This window comes from Mauremys mutica, chromosome 16 (assembly GCF_020497125.1).
Source record: "Mauremys mutica isolate MM-2020 ecotype Southern chromosome 16, ASM2049712v1, whole genome shotgun sequence".
In the NCBI taxonomy this organism is placed as follows: Eukaryota; Metazoa; Chordata; order Testudines; family Geoemydidae; genus Mauremys; species Mauremys mutica.
The window spans coordinates 9,209,274-9,234,497 of record NC_059087.1 but is presented as its reverse complement, the minus strand read 5'-3'; the positions used below and the strand labels follow the sequence as shown (position 1 = coordinate 9,234,497).

Here is a 25,224-nt window from a genome sequence, read left to right as displayed (position 1 = left end):
ATCGCTCCAGATTTTGGCCAGAAATGCCAAAATACTCTGTTTTCCCAGCAGCCTGGGTTCTGACCGATGAAGTCGAGACAAACAAGCGAGAATTTGGCAATAGAACACAGATTCTGAAATTGCCCTTTGCATCTCCTAGCATGGTGATGTATGTACTTGGGATGTGGACTGAGTGCAGGCCTCGGGCACTTGTGCAAAGAGGTAGTGTCAGTTCTGGTGACTAACAATCCATCTCTCTGCTGGACGCATTGTTGTGACTTGCTCTGATTTCTCAGTGGTAACTTCTCCATTGTGTAACACCCGAAAACAAAGTTGGAAGTGGGCCAAATCAGAATCGTTTGTCTGACTCCTCCTCTGTAAATGGGTCCTGGATAGAAACTAACTTTAGTTTTTACAATTATGAGTGTGCTGTTGAGGTTTGGCAAAACCCTGAACTGGACCTACCCTTTCCTGGGTGTTTGCCCAGTAAGAATTCATGTTTCAAGGCCCTGAATGTATTCTTTTTACATTCATTTCTTGTTTCTCTGTATAACAAAATACCAGAGGGAATGCAAAAGCAGCCTGCTGATATGACTGACTGACTTTTTTACATGAGCCGTTCTTAGAATACCAAATGCAAAAGGGGCTCAGAAACATCTGCCTCTCATAAGCTATGTGATATATTCAATAGAGCATATCCTGTGTAGTGTGGTCATGGACTCATAAACTTTAAGGTTAGAAGGGACCATCATGATTATCTAGTCTGACCTCCTGCATTCTGGCTGAGTTACTGAAGTCCTCAAATCATGATTTAAAGACTTCAAGTTACAGAGAATCCACCATTTACACTAGTTTAAACCTGCAAGTGACCCAGGCCTCATCCTGCAGAAGAAGGTGAAATCCTCCGGGATCTTTGCCAATCTGACCAAGAATCAGTGCTGTAACGAGGGCAAGGCGAGTGAGGCACTTGCCTCGGGCGCGGAAGGTGAGGGGAGTAGAAAGTCTCTCCTTCGGCGGCAATTCGACGGCAAGTCCTTCCCTCTGAGAGGGACTGAGGGACCCGCTGCCGAATTACCACTGGTCATCGGCAAGAGAGAGGGGCAACACGTCTAGCTATTTGGCAGAAATTCGGCGGTGGGTCCCCCAGTCCCTCTCAGAGGGAAGGACCTGCCGCTGAATTGCCGCTGAAGAATGGCAGCAATTCGGCGGCAGGTCCTTCCCTCCGAGAGGAACCTGCCGCCGAAGAGCCAAACGTGCCGCCCCTGTCCCTTGCCTATGTTTTTAACCCTTCAAGCACTGATTAAAGAAAAGATGGACAGCATGGGTCCTCTGCTCAATGGAGAAGGTGAGCTGGTAACAGAGGATGATCGGAAGGTGGAGCTGCTCAGTGCCTCCTTTGCTGCAGTCTTCTCACAAAACATAACATGACAGGACAACTAGCGAAGTTACTGTAGACAAGGGGAAGGGCTGCAGATTGGGATAAGCGAAGAACACGTCGGGGATCTTCTGACCAATTTGAATGAATTCAAATCAGTGGTGCCTGATGCTGTTCACTCTAGGGTACTGAAGGGCCTGTCGTTAATGTTGAGTTTATCAATTAATTCCAAAACCTCCTCTAGTGACACTTCAATCTGTGACCGTTCCTCAGATTTGTCACCTACAAAAGCCGGCTCAGGTTTGGGAACTCGCTGATTTAGGCTGCAGATCCAAAAAAGGTAATATAGTGGGTATCCCAAGGGCATCTCCTTACGAGAAGAGGGCATCATGTCTAACCCTTTAGGAGTAGGAACAGGAGTAGGAGCATTGCCAGCAGATCGAGGGATGTGATCATTCCCCTCTATTCGGTGTTGGTGAGGCCTCATCTGGAGTACTGTGTCCAGTTTTGTGCTCCACACTACAAGAAGGATGTGGACAAACTGGAAAGAGTCCAGTGGAGGACAACAAAAATGATTAGGGGGCTGGAGCACATAATTTATGAGAGGAGGCTGAGGGAACTGGGATTATTTAGTCTGCAGAAGAGAAGAATGAGGGGGGATGTGATAGCTGCTTTCAACTACCTGAAAGGAGATTCCAAAGAGGATGGATCTAGACTGTTCTCAGTGGTACCAGATGACAGAACAAGGAGTAATGGCCTCAAGTTGCAGTGATGGAGATTTAGGTTGAATATTAGGAAAAAGTTTTTCACTAGGAGGATGGTGAAGCACTGGAATGGGTTACGTAGGGAGGTGGTGGAATCTCCTTCCTTAGAGGTTTTTAAGGTCAGGATTGACAAAGCCCTGGCTGGGATGATTTCGTTGGGGTTGGTCCTGCTTTGAGCAGGCGGTTGGACTAGATACCTCCTGAGGTCCCTTCCAACCTTGATATTCTATGATTCTACGAAATGCAAACCAGGGCTGGGGCACTACCTGGGGGGACTGCCCTGCCAATGCGCTTGATGGTGTTGCTGGCTGGGGGTTGAGGTCTCCTCTTGCCTCAACCCCCGAAAGGGAAGGGATGCTGGCAGGTGAGTGGAGGCCCCCAGGGACCCTCCCTTTGTGATGATACGGAGCCCCCAAGAATTGGCAAAAGATCAGTGGGGTGTGACAGCTCTGGGCTGTCCCCTGATTGGCAGCCTTGGATGTGATTTGACTAAGAAAGCTGTGGCCTGGTTGAAACCCATGTCACGTGTCCTTGCCTTCTTCCACTCCGTGAGCACACTCACACTATTAAGCTCAGGAGGGACTTTAGCCCAGGGCTTGTGGATGTGGGGCCAGATTGTCAAAGGTATGTAGCATGCCTAGTGGTTTTTTTTTTCTTTTTTTCCCCTCCCTCTCCAAAAGCGCCTGGGTGACTAATTGCCATTGAAATCTATCAAACAATTGATTTCAATGGGAGTTGGGTTTCTAGGTACTTGTGAATATCCCACTAGGCACTTATCTGCATCCTTAGGTGCCTAAGTACATTAAAAAATCAGGCCCATGGGACCAGGCTCCCCTCTCTTGTTGGTGTGAAGTTCTTCTCTAAAACAGTATCCCAGTGAAACAGCTGTAGACCTGACCCTTTGGGCACCTTGCTACTGGACCCCAAGTTGTTTGGCGTGCTCATCTGGAGTGTACGCTCCGCTTGCCTGCCTGAAGACTGCCTGGCACCTGGAATGTGGTTGGAATGTTTATTAAAACAGCATTTTAGCTATAGACTGCTGCATGTAATACAATAAATACATTCACGTTTTAAATAGACACAACTCTCCCAAAGATACACTTTTTAAAAACACACACTAACAACAAAAGATTAACCCTTCCCTGAAATCAATGACGCCTTTGAAATCACCACCTCTAAAACGATACAGTAGAACCTCAGAGTTACGAACACCAGAGTTACAAATTGACCAGTCAACCACACACCTCATTTGGAACCAGAAGTACACAATCAGGCAGCCCCAGAGACACCCCCGCCCTCTCCCCCCTTCCGCGCCCCCGCCCCAAAAGGCAATACAGTACAGAACTGTGTTAAACATAAACTACAAAAAAAAAAAGAGAGAGCAGCATTTTTCTTCTGCATAGTGAAGTTTCAAAGCCATATTAAGTCAATGTTTACTTGTAAGCTTTTGAAAGAACAACCCTAATGTTTTGTTTGCTGTTACGAACAACCTCCATTCCCGGGGTGTTCGTAACTCTGAGGTTCTACTGTCTATGAAAATAAGATTAAAATAATTAAGTCATTTTGATTAGAAAGAGCCTCTCTTTCATGTACTTTAATTACTAGGAGAGGTACCATCGAAAAAGTCCCTGTTGTCTTGCCCTCTGGCTGCAGCAAGGCAGGGAGGTAGCCTGTATCTGTCACAGTGACTGGTTTTGGGTTCCCTGGCACAGAAGCAAAGCCCAGTGCTGAAGGGAGAGGAGCAGCTCAGGAATCTGGGCAGCTGAATCCCCTGTGGCAGGTTGAAGCAAGGCGCATCTGTAAGCACTTTGGCTTTGTTCCGGTGTTCGGATGGATTGGCTGCAAGCGGAGGCAGCTGGCTCTCAGCACGCAGGGCTTTGAGGGATGACAAACACAAATCATGTCTGTGAATTGGGGGGTGGAGGGGAGAGGGATGGGAAGCACAAAAGTGTGCTCTGTCTGAAAGGAAGAGTCTCATCCCGCCTGTGGTGGTGTAATACTCTGCCTGGCACACAGCAGCGGGAGGTGTGAGGTACTTGTTTATGGATTTCTAGGCTGTCCACTCCCCCCCTCCCCCCTTCGTTTAGAATATACTGAAAGGAAACAGCCTGTCTGGTGTTGGCTGCTGCGTCTGACGCTCTGTCAGAATCACTTTTCCCCCCACGCCCTTAAAAAAAAAATAAGTGTGAGTGAGTCTGGTACAAGTGGAAGGTGCCAGACTGACGGCCCTGGAGACTGAGGGCCTGTGTTTATTCACAGAACAGATGCAGCCCAGGCAGACTTCGCTGCACTGCCTGGCCAGCATGCCGAGCACCTCCAGCCCGGAGAAATGCAGTATTTTGAACCCATCCAATGCTGGCCTCTCTGGGACTGCCAGCTGGGGCAGTCGGATTGGTGCTATTGATGCTGCTTCTCTGGAAAAGGGGTTAATGCAACTTATTTGACATAGAGGGAAGGTGTGGCCTGGGATTCAGGAGACCTGACGTTGTTACCTTGGGCAACGTTACCTCTCCGTGCTTTGTACAATGTGGTGACACCATTGACCTACTACACAGGAGTGTTGTAACGCTTGTAAAACCCATTGAGGTTCCTTGGACCAACGTCCGTTAGTCTATAAGGTGCCACAGGATTCTTTGCTGCTTTTACAGATCCAGACTAACACGGCTCCCCCTCTGATACTTGGACTTGTGTAGCATCTTCCGCCTGGGATTGTTATTGAAAAGGTTGTTATGACTGGTGCCAAGGCAATGTCTCTCTACCCTGTTGATCAGTCTATCTTCGCTACTGAGGAGTGGCTTTAGGAGCTCAGTGTAATGGGAATAGGCTATAGAGCATTTCATTGTGAGGATACCAGTTCAAATCCAGCGCAGCCCTAGCTTCTTGCCTGGGATGGCCGGCTGGTGCCGGTGGTGGTGGTGGTGGCTGTTTGTGAGGTGGACATTGGGCACCCTGTTGAGAGAGGTTAGTTTGATACCAGTTGTGACGAAGAAGGGCTTGCAGATATGGGCATTTGGGTCTATTGCCTGCCCTTTCTGGTGGTAGGACTGGAGCTGTCTTTCATATGAACCTTTTGGAAGGGTTCCTGGGGACAGGTAGTGGTCAGCAGTGCTGTGCCCCAGAGCATGTGTCTCCAGGGAGGAGGGATAGCTCAGTGGTTTGAGCATTGGCCTGCTAAACCCAGGGTTGAGAGTTCAATCCTTGAGGGGGCCATTTAGGGAACGGGGCAAAAATCAGTACTTAGTCCTGCTAGTGAAGGCAGGGGGCTGGACTCAATGACCTTTTGGGGTCCCTTCCAGTTCTATGAGATAGATATATCTCCATATATTTTATATATTCTATTGTGCACTCTTTGGATCTCCACAGCGTTGGGGTGGCACTCACAGGATTTCCCCTGCTGCATCAACAGGGGCTGGGCAAAAAGGTTTATACAACACGTAATACATCCTGGAGCGGTCACTTTTCTGGTACTGCTCCCACTGCCTGCCATGGGGGGATATTGGGCTGTCCTTTTGACCTTCCAATACGTGGCAGCCTGGACCTGCAGAAATTGCTGCTTGGAGTAGCTGCTAACACTTCCCTTTGCACAAGCAGGGTAATACCCATAGGGAAGGAACTTCTCTGGGTTTTGATCTAGGAGGAACTGTCCACGCACTTTGTGGATGGCTAGGAACTGGCAGCTCTTTTGTGATCCTGGCTTGAAGGAAGGAAAGCTTGAACCCTGTTGGCGGCATTGCTCTGGGGAAGTCACCTCTGCATTTCATCTCACTGATATGCTGCTTTCCCTGACAGTTTATTGATTGCAGGCTTTTTCTTGGAAGGAGCCGTAAGACTTCCCCTTAGCTTGTTCAGTTGACTGTGCCAGCTGGAACGCAGGAGCTAAGAAAAGTATTTCAGGATCTACTGTTGGTACAAGTCGTACCATGAATACTTGCAAAGGAATGTTCTGGCAAGGTTACAGGGCTGAGTTTATTTTTTTTTTAAATTTTAATCTGCAGGAGAAATGAGGATAATTGGGTTGAGTGCAGCGTGGCAGGTGGTGTGTGTGTAACGGTTTTTAGTCAAATTTTCTTATTAACACAAGAAAATTTGGCTAGATAATGGTTTCACTGGGAGAAATTATAGCTGTAATGTATAGTAAAGTGAGTTGCTGTTTTCAGGGGAGGTAGATTATATCACCAGTTTGTGAGCCATGCCCCGTCTTTGGAGTTTCTCCACCGAGCAGCGATTCAGGTTTTAAAGAGTTCACCTAGCACTGATGTGAAGTATGTTCCCTTTGACGATAATGATTTTTAGGGTTTGTTAACCAGCTGCCTGGTTTCTGCAGCAGTCAGGAGTAGCCACGTGTGTTATAGAATGAGGGACGGCCTAATTACTCTGTTTATTGAATATGATTAATCCCCCTGACTGATGAGCCCAGGGAGTCGTGGGAGTTGGAAATGTGTGGAAAGCTGCCACAATATGCAGCTAAGGAAATAATGTGCAGTTTTTCCATCTTAATCGGTTTCGGGCCAAATGGCACCAAATGTTCCAGAATTAATAGCGCGATCGCTCTGATTTTATTTACTCTGCTTAATTAAGGTCCCGTTTTAAAGGTGACCCCCCCACCCCTTTTTTTCAGCTGAAGGCTATAGAGCTGAAGGCTGTAATGCTGGCTTCAATTCACTCCATCCATAGCTAAAATTTTGCCAAAAATAATGAACGAAAGCTACAGCTGGTAACATCTGGATATTGGTTCCCTATGTTAAGATCCTTTCCAACAAGCTTCTTCAATTCCCTTTGAAGCTAGGTTGAGTTAAGGTGCTCAGCAACTCAGCGGATCAGGTCCTTCGAAGGGAGAGGTTTTCAATATAGCATTTTTATTTTTTGTAAAACAGGCACAGGAGTCTTACCCTGTGTCTGTTTTACTTTAGCCCTTGTTCTCCTAAGGCCTGGATTCAAATGAAGCTCAGGTCATGATGAAATGAACATGGTAGTGTCAACGTCATAATTTACATATATCTGTCTCCTTTGGCATGATGGGAGAAGATTGTTCTGAGGAGAAGTCCTGGGCTTTGCGTGACTGGACCAGCGTGGCTTGGTTAGAGTAATGCGAGGAAGCTTTCACTACTCTGCCTGGTTGATATTTTGCTTTCCTTAACATTGAGCTGTTCATATTTTGGAATGAAAACTAGAAGTGTAGGGTTCTCATCGTTATGAATTTCGTTCCATAGGACAAACTCTTTTGCATTGCCACTTTGTGACGCAGTGATGTTTGTATAAGTCACTTCATGAAGCAGTTTCCTTGCAATGATACGCTGACCCAGAGGGGAAAATAGTCTTGCAAGGCATGTAACTCCCCTGGTGAAATTGGGAAGACCCTACAATCTTCAGGATAATTGGTGATTCTAGCACAATTGTGAACTAAGTATTATCTGCCCGCACTCCAAATTTTTAAGGTGTTAGGGAAAGAAGAGCTTTTGTGTTAGCTGACAATCCAAGAACGCACGCAGAGTACTTGTTCTCTTTCTGTTGAGTCAGCCTGTGCGGTCCCACGTGGCACAGTGTTAAAGCTTATGCTGGTTCTGTGCATGAATAAAACAGGCAGTGCGCGTGGAGCTCTTTCCTTTAGTAGAAGCTTTAAATATTCAAGTTTTAAATAAACCCAGTACTTTCATCTAAACTGAGATTGACTTGGTAGAAGCAAGCTGCAAGGTTGGTGCCAGGCTGCTGAGGCAAAGCTACCTTCCCTCCGGTAGGACTTCCCACTGGTGGCATTATGAAGAACCACATATGATAGCTTGGCCTGACTTATTGCCAGGGGATGTTGTGAAAGCCAACAGTATAACCGAGTTAAAAAAGAATTAGATAAGTTCATGGAGGATAGGTCTGTCAATGGCTACTGGCCAAGCTGGTCAGGGACTCAACCCCATGCTCTGGGTGTCCCTAAATCTCTGACTTCCAGAAGCTGGGACTGCCTGACAGGGGATGGATCACTCGATAATTGCCTGTTCTCTTCATTCCGCCTGAAGCATCTGACACGGGTTGTTGGAAGACAGGATACTGGGCCATTAAGGACCATCGATTTGACACAGTATGATCATTCTTATATTCTAATTAAACGCTTTTGTAACAGAAAAATCTTTGTCTGCTAACCAACAAAATCTTCTCAGCTGGAGAGAAACAAGCAAACAAAAAATAAATAAAAAAATCCACTAGTTAATGCAAACCAGTTTCCTGTTGATCGGCCCCGAAAAAACATTCTAGAGACTTGTGCTGGCCTCTGGGATCTTGTCTGCATTTGAGATATGCAGTACACTTGTGCCATTGTTGTTAAAACTGGTTCTGCTCCCCCAGTGTGAACAAAATTTAAAATCCTGGCCTCATTGAAATCAGTGGGAGGTTTGCCACTGATTTCAGTGGAGCCAGAATTTCATGCTGTCATACAACCCTGTTTCAGTTTCCCCAGTGTAGAGCTTGGAGATTATGGTTAGTAGAGGGAAATGGGACATGACCGGTGTGGGGCTGTCACCATTTTCAATAACTCTAGGTCGCTTCTGAAGAAAGTCTCCTAGATTGGGAGCCCATGTGTAAAATGATTTTTCGGATGTATATTTCAAAGAGAAACTGCTAAAGTTAATGGGTCCAAAGCATTACCTGCTTTGGAAATGACACATCTTTTATATGATCCTCCTTAATCTATGTGCTGCCAGCAGTGTTCTGGGCACTTCCATGCAGTACTTCCTGCCAGATCTCTAGAAAGGATGTTTTTTCACCAAAGTTGGGGGTACAGACTGACTTTAAATTAAAACGACACTTCTAGCAACTTTACAGAACCAGTCCAGGATATATATAATGTGTGTGTGTGTGTGTGTGTGATGAATTTCAACTCACAGGATTCTCTTTGGAAGTGCTCAGAGCACTAGGATATCTCCTGGGGTTGCCGACAAAGACCAGGTGTGCACCAAACTCAGAATTGGGGGAATGTGCTGTGTGCGCATATCAAAATCCCAGCTTGTGGGTCCCTTTTTTTGGGGTCTGCTGGTGTTGAGAGTGTCCTTTAAAGATAACACTTCCATTTAAATAGCGAGGAACTTCATTATTGCCAGAGGAATGTTGATAACCGTCTGAAAAATATGTAATAGTGTTAAGGGTTTTGGCCTTCTCCTGCTTTTTGCGTCCCCCAGGGTTAGCAGCCCATTGGAGAACATGGTTATAAAAGACTTGAAGGAGAACCCAAAAGGTTCAGTTGATTTGAGGAACAAAGTTATGTGCTTCAATTATTATTTTATTTTTACAGTTTGAAAAGTCCAACCTCCCTTCCCTCCCTCCCTGGGATTTGATTTTGCTAACACAACAAATGAGAAGATAAAGTCAAGATCAGCTCAGGTCTTCCCTGGCCTCGCTACTCCCAGGGTTCCTTCTGCTCAGCACACACCCTAGATCGTGTCTCCCCCTAGAGGAAAACACGCTCAACTTCCTTTATGTACAACTAATGACACCTTAGTTAGTGAAGCAACAAAACCCACGTAATCCTTTCCTAGCCATTTCAGGCAAACATTGCAAGCCTGTTACAACCCCCCTTTTATAAATGATACAGACTTAAAGCAGCCATGAGTATAGTATGACAAAAAAAAATCTGTTTGTCGAAGGGCATCTGCAACAATGCCTGACCCTGTGATTTGATGAGCACCCTCAGTACGCGTTTGATTACTCTGGGAGTTGCTTAGTAATTTGCATGAAATCCTAACAGTTTATACTTTACTAATTCCAAGTGTCAGTTGCTAAAGATTAGCCCGTTGGTGTTTAGTTACTGGTTGTGCAATTGAACATGACATTAGAAACGCTCTTTTCCTTAGTATCAGCGGGGTAGCCGTGTTAGTCTGGATCTGTAAAAGCAGCAAAGAGTCCTGTGGCACCTTATAGACTAACAGACGTATTGGAGCATGAGCTTTCGTGGGTGAACACCCACTTTGTGGGATATTTACCCACGAAAGCTCATGCTCCAATAGGTCAGTTACTCTATAAGGTGCCACAGGACTCTTTGCTTCTTTTCCTTTAGCAAACTGGAAATTTCTGGAATGAAATGGCCAGGTGGGTACTATTTTGGAGAATATGCAGCACTGACTGAAACAGAATGTAACTAAACTTTTTTCTGGCTGGAGTTATTTTTACTCAAATGGCAGTGCCGTTGCTGCATAAAAGGCCATTGTAAAGATCTCGCTACAGACGTGAATGTGGAGAGTGAAAGATGTGAAAATTTCTAGCAATAGCATTTTATTTCCTAACAAGAAAGGCTGAAAGAATTGTATTGGATAAAGTAATCTCAGGAGCAGTTTGAAATTCCTCAGGATGAAAGTCAACAGACGTTCCAGTGGATGTGGAAATGGAAAGAAAATAGCAGCCTATAATGTAATAGTTGCTTGGCACAGTATAGGCCTGAGTCATGATAGAGAACTGTGTTCTTAAAATTGTGTTCTTTTATCTTTAAAAATGTCTCAATGTAATGAATACGTCTGAATCTAGGTTTATGGGGTTTTTTGCACGTCCTAATGCTTCAGACCAGACCCTTGGCAATTAGCAGCTTCTTGGTAATATATGCTTTAAGAAAATAGGACTCTGGTGCACAAAGGTAATTAAAATCAGAGTCTGGGTGTTGAAATATTTTAACACCCTCCCTGCTCAGCAGTTGCTGTTTGTTGTTTAGTGTTAGAGCAGAACATGAAATGTTGAACTGCAGCTGTGAGTAGACAGAATTTGTACCGGGGACTGGGCAGAACAACAGGAAACTTGAGAGGTGCCACAGGGTGTATCAGGCTTGGCTAGAAAAGCGCTGTATCATTCAAGTGAAATGATAGATATTTCAGAGTCTTACTTTGAAAAGTAGCTACGTAAATGGCAAATTTCCCCTCTGGTGTACTTGGAGGCTTAAGTGGCAAAAATAATGCAAGTGTTGAACTGATCTTTATCCTCTTATCTCCTCAGCTGAGAGTGAACAAGCCACATTTGATTCCTGTCTGTATATCAGCAGAATTGTTTACTGAACTCCAGCAGTTTCGTCTGTGCCAAGCCTATGGCAGACAATGGGGGTTGTCACTGACAGTGTAGTTTGGCCTGCAGAACCTTTGTTACGGGTGGTGATATGCAAGAAGGAAAACTCCTGGCTTGATTCTTGGAACGCACGCTGGGTCTGCAAGCCCAACAGTTGAGGGGTTGGGGGCTTCTTTAACTCATAAACTAAATGCATTTGATATGGAAACCCGTTGATGCATTTACAGAAAACTTTCACATCATATTGACTGAATGTGATTGTTTTCAGGAGGATCCCTCCTCTCTTTAATTGCTTTGGGCCTGACCCAATGCCTGGTGAGGTTTCCCCCCCCCCCCAATTTTTCACCCTGATTTTGTATCAATCAAATAACTTGTTTTATTAGGAAAATACATTACATTGCATGAGATATATGTATTATGATAATACATTAGTCTGTGTGTATATGCAAAGCTGCCTGTTGAAGTAAAGCTATATGTATTAGTCTAGAACAGTGTTTCCCAAACTTGGGACGCCGCTTGTGTAGGGAAAGCCCCTGGCGGGCCGGGCCGGTTTGTTTACCTGCCGTGTCCGCAGGTCCAGCCGATCGCGGCTCCCACTGGCTGCGGTTCGCTGCTCCAGGCCAATAGGAGCTGCTGGAAGTGGCGGCCAGTAAGTCCCTCGGTCTGCGCCGCTTCCAGCAGCTTCCACTGTCCTAGACCAGCGAACCGCAGAGCCGCAGGACCTGCGGACATAGCAGGTAAACAAACCATCCCGGCCCACCAGGGGTTTTCCCTACACAAGCAGGGTCCCAAGTTTAGGAAACACTGGTCTAGAAGATGCACACAATAAACAAACAGGCACGCATGCAAACTCTGAAGTGGGTGCTCATCCAAACATACTGATGATTCTCATGCCCACCGTGTACGCATTTCAAGCTGTTAGCAGATAATGGTTTAAAGATCTGACATACTAAAATGGGAAGAAAACGAAAATCTGTATCAGATTATGGTTCAGAACACAAGGAATTATTCAAAAGTTTAAAACAAAAACAGGAGAAAAGGATTAAGTCCAATGTATGCGCTACAAATGGTGTTGCCCAGCTATTAAATGTAAATATTTATAGGTTAATAGTTCTATGTCGACAACAGTAAACTGTTTATTCAAATGAGCAGTTTTATTTGGGGATTAGGGATGTATTGTTTTCTTAAACTCAGAGGTGGCTGTTTCAGTTCTGCGGTAAACCACATTGAATTCCATTCATCGAAATATTCATCTACTGCAGGGTTCTCACACTACATTGCACTGCGACCCCCTGCTGACAACAAAAATTACTACACGACCCTAGGAGGGGCACCGAGGCCTGAGCCCCTGCAAGTCCTGCAGCCCCAGACAGGAGGGCCAAAGTCCAAGCCTCAGCCCTACTGCCCCGGGCACGGGGGCCAAAGCCGAAGCCCCAGGGCTTCAGCCACCGGCAGGGGGCCCTGTAACCTGAGACCTGCCACCCAGGGCTGAAGCCTGGGCGGTGGGGCTCAGGCTTCAGCTTCGGCCCTGGGCCCCAACAAGGCTAACGCCAGGCCTGGCGTCCCCATTGCAAAGGGGTCACGACCTAAGTTCCCTCTAAGCGGCGTGGCTGTGCAGCTGCCTATTAAGCCCCGCGCAGGGGACGGGCGCCCCTCCCCGCCAGCCCCAGCATAGACCTGCCCCGGTCTTACCACGGCTGGGGGAGAGGAGCCCCACCCTCGGCCCGGCCCGGGCCTGCTGGAGCTGCCAAGGAGAGGAGCCCCTCCATGCCTGCCCAAGTGCGGACCTGCCCCAGACTCGCCATGGCTGGGGAAGAGGAGCCCCTCCCTCGGCTCAGCCATGCCAGAGCTGCCACGGCTGGGGAAAGGCGCCTCTCCCCCAACCCCGAGCTGCTGCGGCGAGAGAGGGCTGGGGGGAGTCTTTTTTTTTTTTTTTTTTTTTTTTTCTCCCCAGGGCAGCCTGTATCCTGAGCCCCTAATCCCTGGCCTCGGCCCCACCCCAGAGGCAACACCTCCTCACACCCGAACCTGCTGCCCCAGCCCTGAACTCCTTCCTGCACCCCAAGCCCCTCATCCCTTACCCCACCCCAGAGCCCGCATCTCCCACACCCCAACCCTCTGCCACAGCCCTGACCCCCACTCCTGCACCCTGACCTCCTCATCCCCAGCCCAGAGCCTGCACCCCCAGCCAGAGCCCTCATCCTCCGACACCTCAGCCCTGAGCCCCCTCCTGCACCCTGACCTCCTCAGCCCCAGCCCAGAGCCTGCACCCCCAGCCAGAGCCCTCATCCTCCGACACCCCAACCCTCAGCCCTGAGCCCCCTCCTGCACCTTGACCTCCTCAGCCCCAGCCCAGAGCCTGCACCCCCAGCCAGAGCCCTCATCCTCCGACACCCCAACCCTCAGCCCTGAGCCCCCTCCTGCACCCTGACCTCCTCAGCCCCACACCAGAGCCTGCACCCCTAGCCAGAGCCCTCATCCTCCGACACCCCAACCCTCAGCCCTGAGCCCCCTCCCACACTCCGAACCCCTCGGCCCCACCCCCACCACATGAATTTTGTTATGTGCACCAATATGAAGGTCATGTGTCACACATCACCTCCATATTGGTGCTCATAACAAAATTCATTCCGCACATGGACGTAAAAAATTAGAGGGAACACTGGTCACAAACCACTTTGGGAATCTGAGAACCGCTGATCTACTGAATATTTGCCCCCCATCCTTCTGTCCACCAAAATAAACCTTGATATTTACCCAGCAAAATTAAGGTTTTTTTCCACCGATTTTTACCTGTTTTTGTTATTGTAGTAATAAACATTGATACATTCACAGGAAAAATTAAATAAAATAAAAACCACTGAGAAATCAAGTTACTTGCTTATGACTATACAAGAAGTCACTGGCAGAGTTGAGAAATGAATCCAGATCTTCTGAATCCCCATTTGGTGCCATTTCCACCAGTCCATCTTTTCCCTGGATAGCCTACCATGGGGGGAGTGTTGTGAGGCACAAAATTGAAGAGCACAGGTTTTTAGCTGCCTGGGAAGTGTAAATCAAGTTGAATGCTTTATCCTCCCGTGACGGGTTATAACCCTTTAGGAATTCTGAATGTGGAAATGCAGGAGCCCTGTGCCTGCTAGAATGGCTGCTTGTGACTCTAAAACTGCCTCTCGCTTTCTCCCCAGGTCACAGGAGTTACACCTGAGAGCCGAGCCGCACTCCTATCTCTCGGACATGAGCAAACAGTCAGAAATAGAGTTCATTGAAACAAAACGACCACGGCTAGACCTGCTGCAAGACCCGCTGCTGCGGCACTCGCCTCTACTCAACCAAAATCAGCAGGGAGGGACAGAAGATCTCTCCAAGGTAAGGAAAAGAGCCTCACACAGCTGTAGGATACTGAGCAGGTGCAGACCCTGTGTTATATGGCGCCTGTGGGAATTGCATTTGCTTTACCGTCTGGCTCCTACAGGTTGCCTATGGGTAAGATTAAGGTTTCATCACAGTTACTTTTAGTAAAAGTCAGGGACAGGTCACGGGCAATAAACAAAAATTCACGGAAGCTTGTGACCTGTCCCTCGTTTTTACTAAAAATAACTGTGACAGAAGGGGCTGACGGGGAGATGAGAGCCTGAACCCTGCTGCGGGGGCCCCCACCAGCTGACAGCTCCAGCCCCGCCGTCCTGGGCTGAAGCAGAAAATGTCACAGAGGTCTCTGGAAATCACAGACTCCGTGACCTCTGTGACAGAAGCTTAGCCTTACCTAGGGGGCCTGTGATTCTCTAGTTCCTTGAAGGCTCCATGCACCATTTGATGCAGTACAGGTATAGCTCACAGCCCTTGATGGCTCTAGCGTTCTGCTAGATGTTCTCAGGTGCTAAACAATGACCTGGATGCCCTGTTCTGAGGGGTGTAGGTTTTCATTGTAACTAGTATAATATGCATGTGTTAGGCATTCCAGTCACTACAGCAGCTGGATGCTGCCCTTGACCCCGCGTGGCGTTGGGAAGCCTGGCTCCTCTGGATATTGGGCCCTTTGATGTAATTTTACTTGATCTCTTTCTTTCATCCTGTCTGTTGATTTGCTAGCTGTGTGTGAAGGGTTCTGTGGTCGGCTGGCGGCTCTGTTCCCCTCATTACAGTTGTATTTCCCTTGCTGTGAACATTTCTGAGTCATCTCGATGAAGGAGAATAAGTTACACACGCTGAACGGCGAGTAGAGCAGCCCTTTATAATCTTAAACAATGAAGCCTCCCTCATCCGAACCTCATTTAACAAAATAACTCATTTATCTGAAACGGCACTGCCTCCCCATGTAACAACTGGGATTTAAAAATCCCCATCTTAAGTGAACTCCTGCTTATTTGGCTCCGTTTTGATGCTGCGTTTGGGTAAACAGCATTTCACTTTTCCCTCAGTCTGAAATTCTGTCCGGATTCATGTCTCTCGGCGTCGGCAGGCAGATGGCATTAGCCTGATAGAGCCATAGCTCGTTTTTATGGTGCATCTAAATCTGGGCTGTCAATGTGAGTTCTTTAGCCTCTGAGCCCATTGATTAATAAAACTGGACCCAAGTTGCCTTGAAAATGAGTGGGTTAGGTATCCAAATCTCGGGGTAATGTGTGAATTTCACGCTAATTCCTTTCCTGCTTGGGAGTAACAGAACATGGTGATTTCTCCTGATCTAGAGGCATGGGCGACCACGGTTGCAAACCTCCAGTAATAGAGATGCCACTTAAGAAAGAGAATGGCATTGTTCGGCTTCCAAGGGAATCTCATCAAGCTGTCCTGAGCGGGAAAGACATGTAGTTTCAACTAGCAGGGTGCAAAGCTGGAGAGAATGAGGATCCTCAGAGATCCCAGAGGACTATTATGGTGGACCTCCCTAGTGGGTGGGGGAGAAGCTCTGGAAGGAAGCTGATAGAACAGGTGCTCTGATGGCTCAGATCCCTGTATAATTAGTGAAAAGCAACAAAGTCCTGTGGCACCTTATAGACTAACAGACGTATTGGAGCATGAGCTTTCGTGGGTGAATACCCACCTCGTGTATAATTAGTGAGACTCCATTGGAAAGGAATAGAGCAGTCTGCACTTAATGGCCAGTACTATGTTGTGGGACTAGGACACCTTCCCCAGGTGAATCAGATCTCTCCCCTACAGCCTTGATAGTATTTTCCTTTGAAATAACCCTTCCTGGGCACTCTAGCCCCTTGCATTCCACAGCCACTTCTGTTCCAGAAAGCATCATCAGTGAGGAGGTACTGTGACCACCCCGGAGTTTTTCTTTCAACACCACTGGGATGGAACCACATTTGGCAGCAGCTCAGCACTGGAAAACATGTTCAGATGACTGCTGGGTTAGATATCTTGTGATGGGGTGGAAAACAAACCCATCGGTTATGTGGTTTAAAGCAAAAAGCTCTTGTGGAGAAACTGTCACAAGCTTCTCCATCTACACATTATTTCAGTCAACACTTTTGAAGGCCAAGACTATAACAGGGTTTAAAAAAATAACTAGATAAGTTCATGGAGAATAGGTCCATCAATGGCTATTAGCCAGGATGGACAGGGATGGTATCCCTAGCCTCTGTTTGCCAGAAGCTGGGAATGGGTGATACGGGATGGATCACTTGATGATTACCTGTTCTGTTCATTCCCTCTGGTGCATTTGGCATTGGCCACTGTCAGAAGACAGGGTACTGGGCTAGATGGACCTTTGGTCTGACCAATATGGCCATTCTTATTATGTTTTCCAGTGAGAAATGTATAAGCTAAGCCACTTGGAAGCCTTAGCTAATGAGTATAGGGAGAGCAGTTGTTTCTTGTTCTGTGACACATCTTATGGTCATTTTCTGGGAGTGTCAAGTTTTTGTTTAAAAAAAAAAATAGAGCAATTCAGGAGAAATATTCTCCTACTGGAAGGATTTGAAATTTCAGAGTCTGTATTGAGAACAGGATCCACTATTTCAAACCGGTGGGAATCTTAGTGGAGCCTGAAATAATCATTTGAAATTTCTCTTTGTTCCAGCACCCAGGAAATGGAATTAAGTGATCTCTTAGTCCCGTGCTATGGATTGCTGATTGTCCTCAGCTTCCACTGAAGTGGAGGGGAAGGGAGGGCTTCCAACATCTCTTGAAAGCCTAGCACAGGTGTGGTGCTAAAAACCCTTCGTCCCAGAAGATCCATCGTATGCCTTCTCAGAGCCTTACAGACCAGGTTGGAAGGGACCTCTGGGTTTATCTAGGCCATTTGCCCCCATAATAGAACAAGGCCGTCTTCTACCCTAAACCAAGAAAGGCCACCATTTGGCACTCGCTGGTGTCAGTGTACATCTAAAATAACTGCTACCCTTCATGGAGTTATTCTAATCCATTCTTATATAGGCACCCCAGCTCGCTCTTCTAATTCAATCTTCAGCAATATTTCTCCACTCCTGGCAGAGTTACATTGACTTCTGATCCGAAGTAAATCTTCACTAGTATGACCACCCTCTGCCTGGGTGTGTCGCCAATGGGAGTGCCTCTTCTACATGCTGGCCTGGGATTCTCTCCCTTTGCTGCCTGTGACTTCTTCATGAGTGACTGTGAAGATCCCTTCTGTGGATGCTGTCAGCTTTCCCACGTAGCACCTGTGACTTTGCGAAATGGCACATTGTGTGTGTGTCCTCGGGTCCTTGTTGCTAATCCCCGCTTAGCACTGTCCTTGCAGACACTTGGCCTTTGCTGTCACGCTGCTTTTTTTTTTTTAGCACCACCTTGGTGTTCGCACTTATTCATCATACCCCTTGGTTCTTACAAGTTTATCTTTGCTAGTTTTGCTCCCTCTTCCCCCACACGTTTCATGTGCAGAGCCGGATGTCTCCCTTGCTGTGTATTCACCAGCCATGCGGACGAAAGTCTTGAGTCTCTGCATTGATCCTAGCAGAGGAGGAGATTTTCATGTACATATATAGATATACATACGTAGGCAGCGTGGCTGAATCTCTGTAAACTGGGGATAATACTGGCCTCCTTTGGGATCTAGTGGGGAAAAAAAAACATTACAGAAGAGCTGGGTGGTGATATTATTATTATTATTATTATTATTTATTATTACTCAGATGTTCCCTTGGAATCACGACTTCCATTGTTGGCGAGTTCTTTTATTGCTTGTCTTTGTACATAAAACGTTTTTGTTTCAGACCAAGAACTCCTCAAATATTCGTGGGGAGAGGGTTTTATGAAAAGGTGGTGGCACCCAGGCTAAGACATAGATTTGATAGAACCAAAGTGTTCAGAACTAAGGGGATTATGATTTGATGTAGATTAAAAAAAATTATTTTAAATGACCAAACTAACCCTTTTAAAATAAACTTGTAATGACACATTCAGGCAAACGATTGACTTGCCAAGTTTCGCCCTGACTGCACGTTCCCGAGACCAGGTCACAATAAATTCCTGGAAAACAGGCTTTACAATGGAAAAGGCAGTAGCCCATTAACTAATGCTTTGAATGCAGCCCTGCAAGGGATTAAAGACCTCTTCTAAGGCATTCAATAGTCTTGTTTCCTGTGTTTTCCTATTCATTTCTCTTCCATTGTGCGGTGTCTTGGCAGTGCCACTCCGAGCTAGACTTCCTCAAACAAATCTCTCCCTTCCTCTGTGAGAGGCGGCCGTGGGTTTAGAAAGTAACTGAGTGGAGAAATTCAAGGTTAGTGACACCCCTACAGGCTCAGCTGTCCATAAATCTCAAACTCCAGTGACCTCTCGTCCACGCTGTGGCCCAGCTAGAGATTCAGGTGAAATGTCAGGAGTGTGATGTCCGCAACCTGCCCTGAATTTGCTAATGCAGCTAGTCGGAATGGTTAGCTGGTAAACTACCAGCTGTGTTTTCTCTTCTGTGTTTTTCTTCGTGGCTTTGTTATGGGAACGTTCATCTGTTTCTGGGATTAACCTCTCAGAGTTTCCAGTGGGCTGGGTCTTACCGTTATTAATGAAACTGGCTGGAACTTGTGTTGACCTTGGCAGAGGCCCCAGTTGGCTAGGAGGTGACTGGCAGAAGCATAATCCCTAATTGAGTAATCCAGCACAAGGGGGTGTGGACGCCACAGCTCTTTGAACTCGGAAAGCTGCGGCATTCAGGCAGGATGCGGAGGAGGAGCGGGGCATTCAGAAACTTGCTGAGCCCCGCGGCCTGCCTTTGAATTCATGAGGAAAAGTGAGGTGACACCTCTGCTCCATCCGCTTGTTGGTCAGGGGTCCGGGTTGTGAGAGAGGCCCCAGAAAGCCACGTTTGGGGAGAGCTGCCTTCAAACCCAAGGCCCTCTTCTGATTTAGTACTTTGGAACAACAGTGCAAAATGGCTGAGTAGTGAAACAAGTCTGACAACAGGAACGGTCACTGAAGTGCCTTTCTGTAGCCACTGGACATGTGACTTGTACCCAGAGCCTCCGCTCGCTTTCGACTTCCCCTCTGCAGATTTCGTTTAGACCACGTAGATCCAAGCTTAGTAACTGGAGCTTCTTTTAATGAGGCTGTGGTCACTGTGGTGCCTCCTGGCTTATGCGCGCCGCCCTTTAGTTCAGGACAGGTAATGGCAGCCTTCGACAGGAAAGATTGTGTGTCTGATTGTGATCGGGTCCGATATTGCATGCTAACTGGGATCATACCAGGACACTAGTTGGATGGGAGACCTGCAGGAAATCCCCAGGCTGCTGCGGGTATTGGGGATTCAGCAAGTGACGCTTTTCCATGCGAGCACACACTGTTGCACTAGGCGGCACTGTGCTGGGGTGTGGTTTTACTGGACCCATGAAAGGCCAGCTACCTACAGCATCCTGCCCTGAAGGTTTTGCAGGCAAGGAGGAGAAGAATTCCTGTTTCCAAAGCTGGCTCTTGCTGTGTATTCTTGGTGTATAGTTGGGCAGACCCAGTAGAGAGCATATATCTGGCCTCTGCTACATGTATTCACATCAGTTTAATCTAGAAAGTGGCATCAGGACATGCAGTTGAGCAGATGTAGGAGGGTTCTGCAGCATGCAACATATTCATCCATCTGCCTGGCTTTTGCTTGGGCTGTTTACATGTGTGGTTAAAAATCTGATTATAAAAATGATTCGCTCTTGGGTGGGGGAGAGCTGATGGTGGAGGAAGGGTTGGGGATTAAGACTGAGATGATTCAAAACGATTTCTGGGAAGACGAATGGCTTGTTGGCTTTCTGTCTCATTCCAGACATATTTAAAAGCTGAAATGTTTGCATTGCTCGTGTTTTTGTACTGCAAACACTGCTGGCTGGCTTGTCTTCTCTCCTTTCTTCTTTTTTCCTCCTCCTGGATGGATTAATTTTTATTGCAGTACAAACACGTATGTTGGTGTAGTGCTTTTGGCTGCTTCTGGCCTGCTACATATTTCATCCTTCACCCCGCTTTTGCCTGAGCTGACCTGACTCTGTGTGTGTGTGTGTGTGTGTGTGTGTGTGTGTGTGTGTGTGTGTGTGTGTGTGTGTGTGTGTGTGTGTGTGTGTGTGTGTGTGTGTGTGTGTGTGTGTGTGTGTGTGTGTGTGTGTGTGTGTGTGTGTGTGGCTTGCTGTGGTTGTGGAAACTATCCATTAACTTGCACAGACAGGAATTGTTTCAGCCACCACCACAAAGCAATTATTGTGGGTCAAATGCGTAGGCTCATTTGTCAATAGCAGGCACTGTATGAAAATGGGGGAGAGAAAGTCAAAAAAGAATGTTATGTCTGATGCAAACTGTAGTGAGGCAGAATGTGAAGACCTGAGCTGGAACTTACCAAGGACACTGGGGTTAGCACCCTGGCATGGCAAAAAGGGCTATTCATGGTCTTTAGTGACTACACCTAATCAGGACTTTGGTTTAACTTGTCACCCAAAAGACAGCCCTGTCAAGAGAGCCATGAATCATGTCGAATGAGGTTAAAGATGCCAACGCAATGAGAAACTCCAGCAGGGAATTATTCACCTGGAAATTTGTGCCTGGAATGCAGGTTTTTATTTCTCACTTCCTTCTGCTCATTTATGGTGATTGACGCTGAAAACAACCATTTAAATTGCCTTTCAAACCATAACTGTGGAAAAGAGATGTGTTAAGGTTGGCTGCTTTTTTGGGAACCTGCCTTATCGTTTACATAATTAGACCTTTCTGTTCTGTTCAATCAATATTACAAGGTTTGTATAGTGTGACATCTCACCTAATCCGCTTGGGATGAAAGAAAACCCTTTAACTTCATACACTGTGCCTCTGCAATTGGAAGAAATATTGCTAGATTTTTCTGCTGCTGAAGGGGAGTGTTACAAGCTGTGTGTGCTGCAGATACAGGTGTGATTTTTATATATGTAGATGTATGGTAGCTACAAGGCTTTGGAAATCTGGCTCCTTAACGGTGAGCTCTCTCTTAAGCACTGAAATTCTCATACAGTGAACAGGGTTAGGCTGGGTTAATAGTTGGATGGGGATCTTCCAGGGAAGACCCCGGCTAGAGGCAAACAACAACAAACAAGATAGTTTGAAACCAAAACTGATTATTATTATTTTTTGGTTTTTCTTTCCAAAACCAAAAAAACCCTTACGAACATTTGAACATTGTTTGTTTGGCAATTACATTTGGTTTTGAAATGAAATGTTGAATGGTTTGTTTAGAAAACGTCAAGACCCTTCCAATTCTCCCTCCTCCCCCAATATATTTTCTGACTGAAACTGTTTGCCCCATTTAACCTGGAAAATGCATTTTTTGGCTTATGATTTGCTCTAATCTCCCCCCTCACCCTCCCGCCCCCCAAGCTCTGACTGTGACCCAGGAGATGGTTTGGTTCCCCGAGTGCCAGTAAGGACCCAGCAGAGCGGGGTTTTTTTGCGGGAGGGGGGTGTACTTTCATTGCTAACACTGCTGATTTGCAAGAAAAGGTTCTTTGCGTTTATGGTAATTAACCAAAAAGTGCACATGGCAGCATTTTGCAAGAAAAAGGATGTTTGCCCTAGTGCAATGAAGGCAGGGACTTTTTACCTTCAACTTCTCCGGAAGTTTCACAGTCATCTGGCGTACCCCACGGCTCCCGAGCTGTTATGTAGGCTTTCTTTGTGCTCTGCCGGATTAACATATGGAATGCTGCTGCATGTCAGTGATGGGGGAAGTGATCCCTTCCCCTGTACAGAGTATGGTTAGTGAAGACCCATGAAGCGGTGTAAGCTAATTTGGAATTCTCTTTCCCATGCACTTGTGTCTAGTGATAGATAGCCGCTACCTGGACACCTTCCCCATCCCTCTCGGCCTGTTTGTTGTGTCTTTGTTCCGGGATGGAGCCCCCTTTGGGTTTGTACAGCACCTAGCGCACTGTTGGCATTACTGGAAACGAATAATGCACAACGGTGATACCATACTGAGTTCACACTTGTTACTGTGCAGCGTTTGTGCACGTGTCCCAAAAGAAGTCAGTGTTTGTTGTGACTCAGCCTGGATGCCTTTTGCACACTGTGCTGGCGTGTGCATTCCCCACTGAATCCTTCCTGTCATAGCAGCTGGAAAATAGCAGAGGGGATTGTGTAATTGTCGGTGCTGTTCGCTTACTCTGGTTGAGGAAAGGAAAGACAGAGCTGGGTTTAGCAGAGAACGGCAGCTGTCCTCTGCACATTCTTATAGAATGCAGTGGCATCCCTTGCTGAAGCTTAGTGACTTCACCTCATAGCACTTCATAGCGGTTTGTCGCTTAACAGCACCCCAAGCGACAACAACAAAAGAGGGGCTCTCCGGTGCCACGGGCCCAGTTGAATAATGCTCAAAAATACCCCACGCTTTGCTTTTTGGAGCCAAGTCTGCTTTTTTAACGTGGAAGCTGTTTGATTATTTTTTAGCCAGAGAGCGAACGTTGCCTTGTTCTGTGATCAAATGCTTTGCCGGCTCAGAGGGCATAGGGAGGGGGGAATCGGAGGCGAATGGACACTGCTGGAATGCTGCTACGTGCTGTATGAGGGTCGTTTGAGGACAAGCTGCCGAAGCTTTTGCTTGTTCAGTCGCTGGCTAAAGACCTAATGCTGGCTCTCAGCCCCTCTTTTCCAACAGAGGATTCAGAGTGACAATCTAGGGGTCTGTCCCTGGGTTCAGGGCTGAGGCTGGAACCAGCCTTGTGATTTCATGGTCCCCAAACAGAAATGGGGGTTGGGGTGGGGGCAAGTGAGGATGGAATCAGGCCCTGAGTTGCCACCTCTTCTCTCAATCTGTTTCTGCTGGCAGAAGGGGAGGAGAGGTCTGGGGTGGAGGAGGTTCCTCCATCTACCATCCTATGGACAGAGGGGGGAGAGGGTCAGTTGTGGGGTGCCGAAGGACTGGGGTCCCAAGCACTGATTGCTTTAGCAGTAGCTAAGGCTGGTCCAGGTCCTGTCAGAGGTGCTGTCCTGCGGATACGTTCAACCTAATGGCCTTCTGCCCTCCTCTTGTGGCATGTCAGTGGGGGAGTTCAGGATCCCAGGGGCAACACCCAGTTCTGCTCTGTACAGCTTCTTATACCAGCTCATCACCGTAGTATCTGTGTTCCCAGGCCATTTTCTCCCCCGCAGGTTTTACATTCAAGGCTGCATGAGAGTTATTGCTGAGCCCACAAGGGCAGGTTAGTTTGCCCGCACAGTCACTGTACTCATGGGGCCAGAGCCTGCTCTCCGTTCCACAGGTGTAAATCCGGAGCCAAACCCATCGATAACTGTCTGAATTTCCGCCCATGCAAAGGAGAGCTGATTGCCCTGCTGTAACTAATTCAGTAACGTAAAGCACGTTGGGATGCCCTGAGCCTCATTCTGATCTCACTTAGCCACTTGTGCTCCTGTTAACTACACTGATTTCACGGGGGCACCTGGGTTACCCTGCTGCAGACTGAAATCCGAATTATAACCTTTAATAAAACAACTCTACTGTGCCCTGTTAGAGCTCTGGGATGCAGCGGGATAGTGACAGAGTTAGGCAAGTATGTTATTGCATGTTCTGTTGCCTCTTTGGAGCAGCAGATGCCGATAAGAGTCTGGATATAAACATAGTTAATTTGGGTAGGGGGATGCTGGGGTGAAGTTGACAAAACTCCGTAATAGGACAGGTGACTAACGTCCTCCTCGGGATGCCGGCATACTGTAATGGTAACAAATCAGCAGCCACCTGGGGTTTTATGGGTGTCGCTTCCTGGTCACTTGTAGCTTCATGACGGCAGCAGGGATAGAACCTAGATCAGGGGTTCTCAAACTGGGGGTCAGGACCCCTCAGGGGTCATGAGGTTATTGCATGGGGGCCATGAGCTGTCAGCATCAACCCCAAACCCTGCTTTGCCTCCAGCATTTATAATGGTGTTAAATATATTAAAAAGTGTTTTTAATTTATAAGGGGGGGTCGCACTTGGAGGCCTGCTATGTAACAGGGGTCACCAGTACAAAAATTTGAGAACCACTGACCTAGATCTTTCTGCTCCAGGTTGCTGCAAGTGGAGCGAAGGGGTGAGCCATTAGCCTGAGAAGACTAGGTGAGCAGTCCCTAGTCGATCCAGCAGAGGGCGGTGCTACACGTACACCATATCCAGTTATCGCAATGTATGCAAATTCCTCTGGCCTGTTTTTAGGTAGGCCCCTGGCGCTTTGGGTATTGGCCACCAGATGCAGGGCTAGATGGCTCATTTATTCAATGCATATAATACTGGAGACAGGTAACAATGTGTAAACCAGATTTTGGCTTCCTTCCCTGACGTAATGTGAGCCCAGGAGGCTAGCACACCTGACCAGGAGCGGCCACAGCTCAAACTGGTACCGGAGACTCCCAGATCTCAGTCTTGACATATCATCTTTCATGCCTGGGTATGTTTTCTGCCTGTACCATATTTACTGTTACTATTTTATGTGATCTAGGAATGGCTTCAGTAGAACCTCGGAGTTACGAACACCAGAGTTACGAACTGACCAATCAACCGCACACCTCATTTGAAACCGGAAGCACACAATCAAGCAGCAGTAGAGACCAAAAAAAAAAAGCAATACAGTACAGAACTGTGTTAAACATGTACTACTAAAAAATAAAGAGCCGCATTTTTCTTCTGCATAGTAAAGTTTCAA

General features: G+C 47.1%; 1 protein-coding gene across 18 annotated transcripts in view; it reads left to right on the top strand.

Annotated features, from left to right (window-relative positions):
* NCOR2 (nuclear receptor corepressor 2) overlaps positions 1 to 25,224 on the top strand; it is a 404,125-nt gene that overhangs the window by 143,366 nt on the left and 235,535 nt on the right. For all 18 annotated transcript variants that reach the window (XM_044990015.1, XM_044990019.1, XM_044990017.1 and 15 more), the window contains one exon: positions 14,334 to 14,514. In XM_044990015.1, the coding sequence (XP_044845950.1) occupies positions 14,334 to 14,514 (181 nt within the window). The remainder of the gene's footprint in view (positions 1 to 14,333; positions 14,515 to 25,224) is intronic.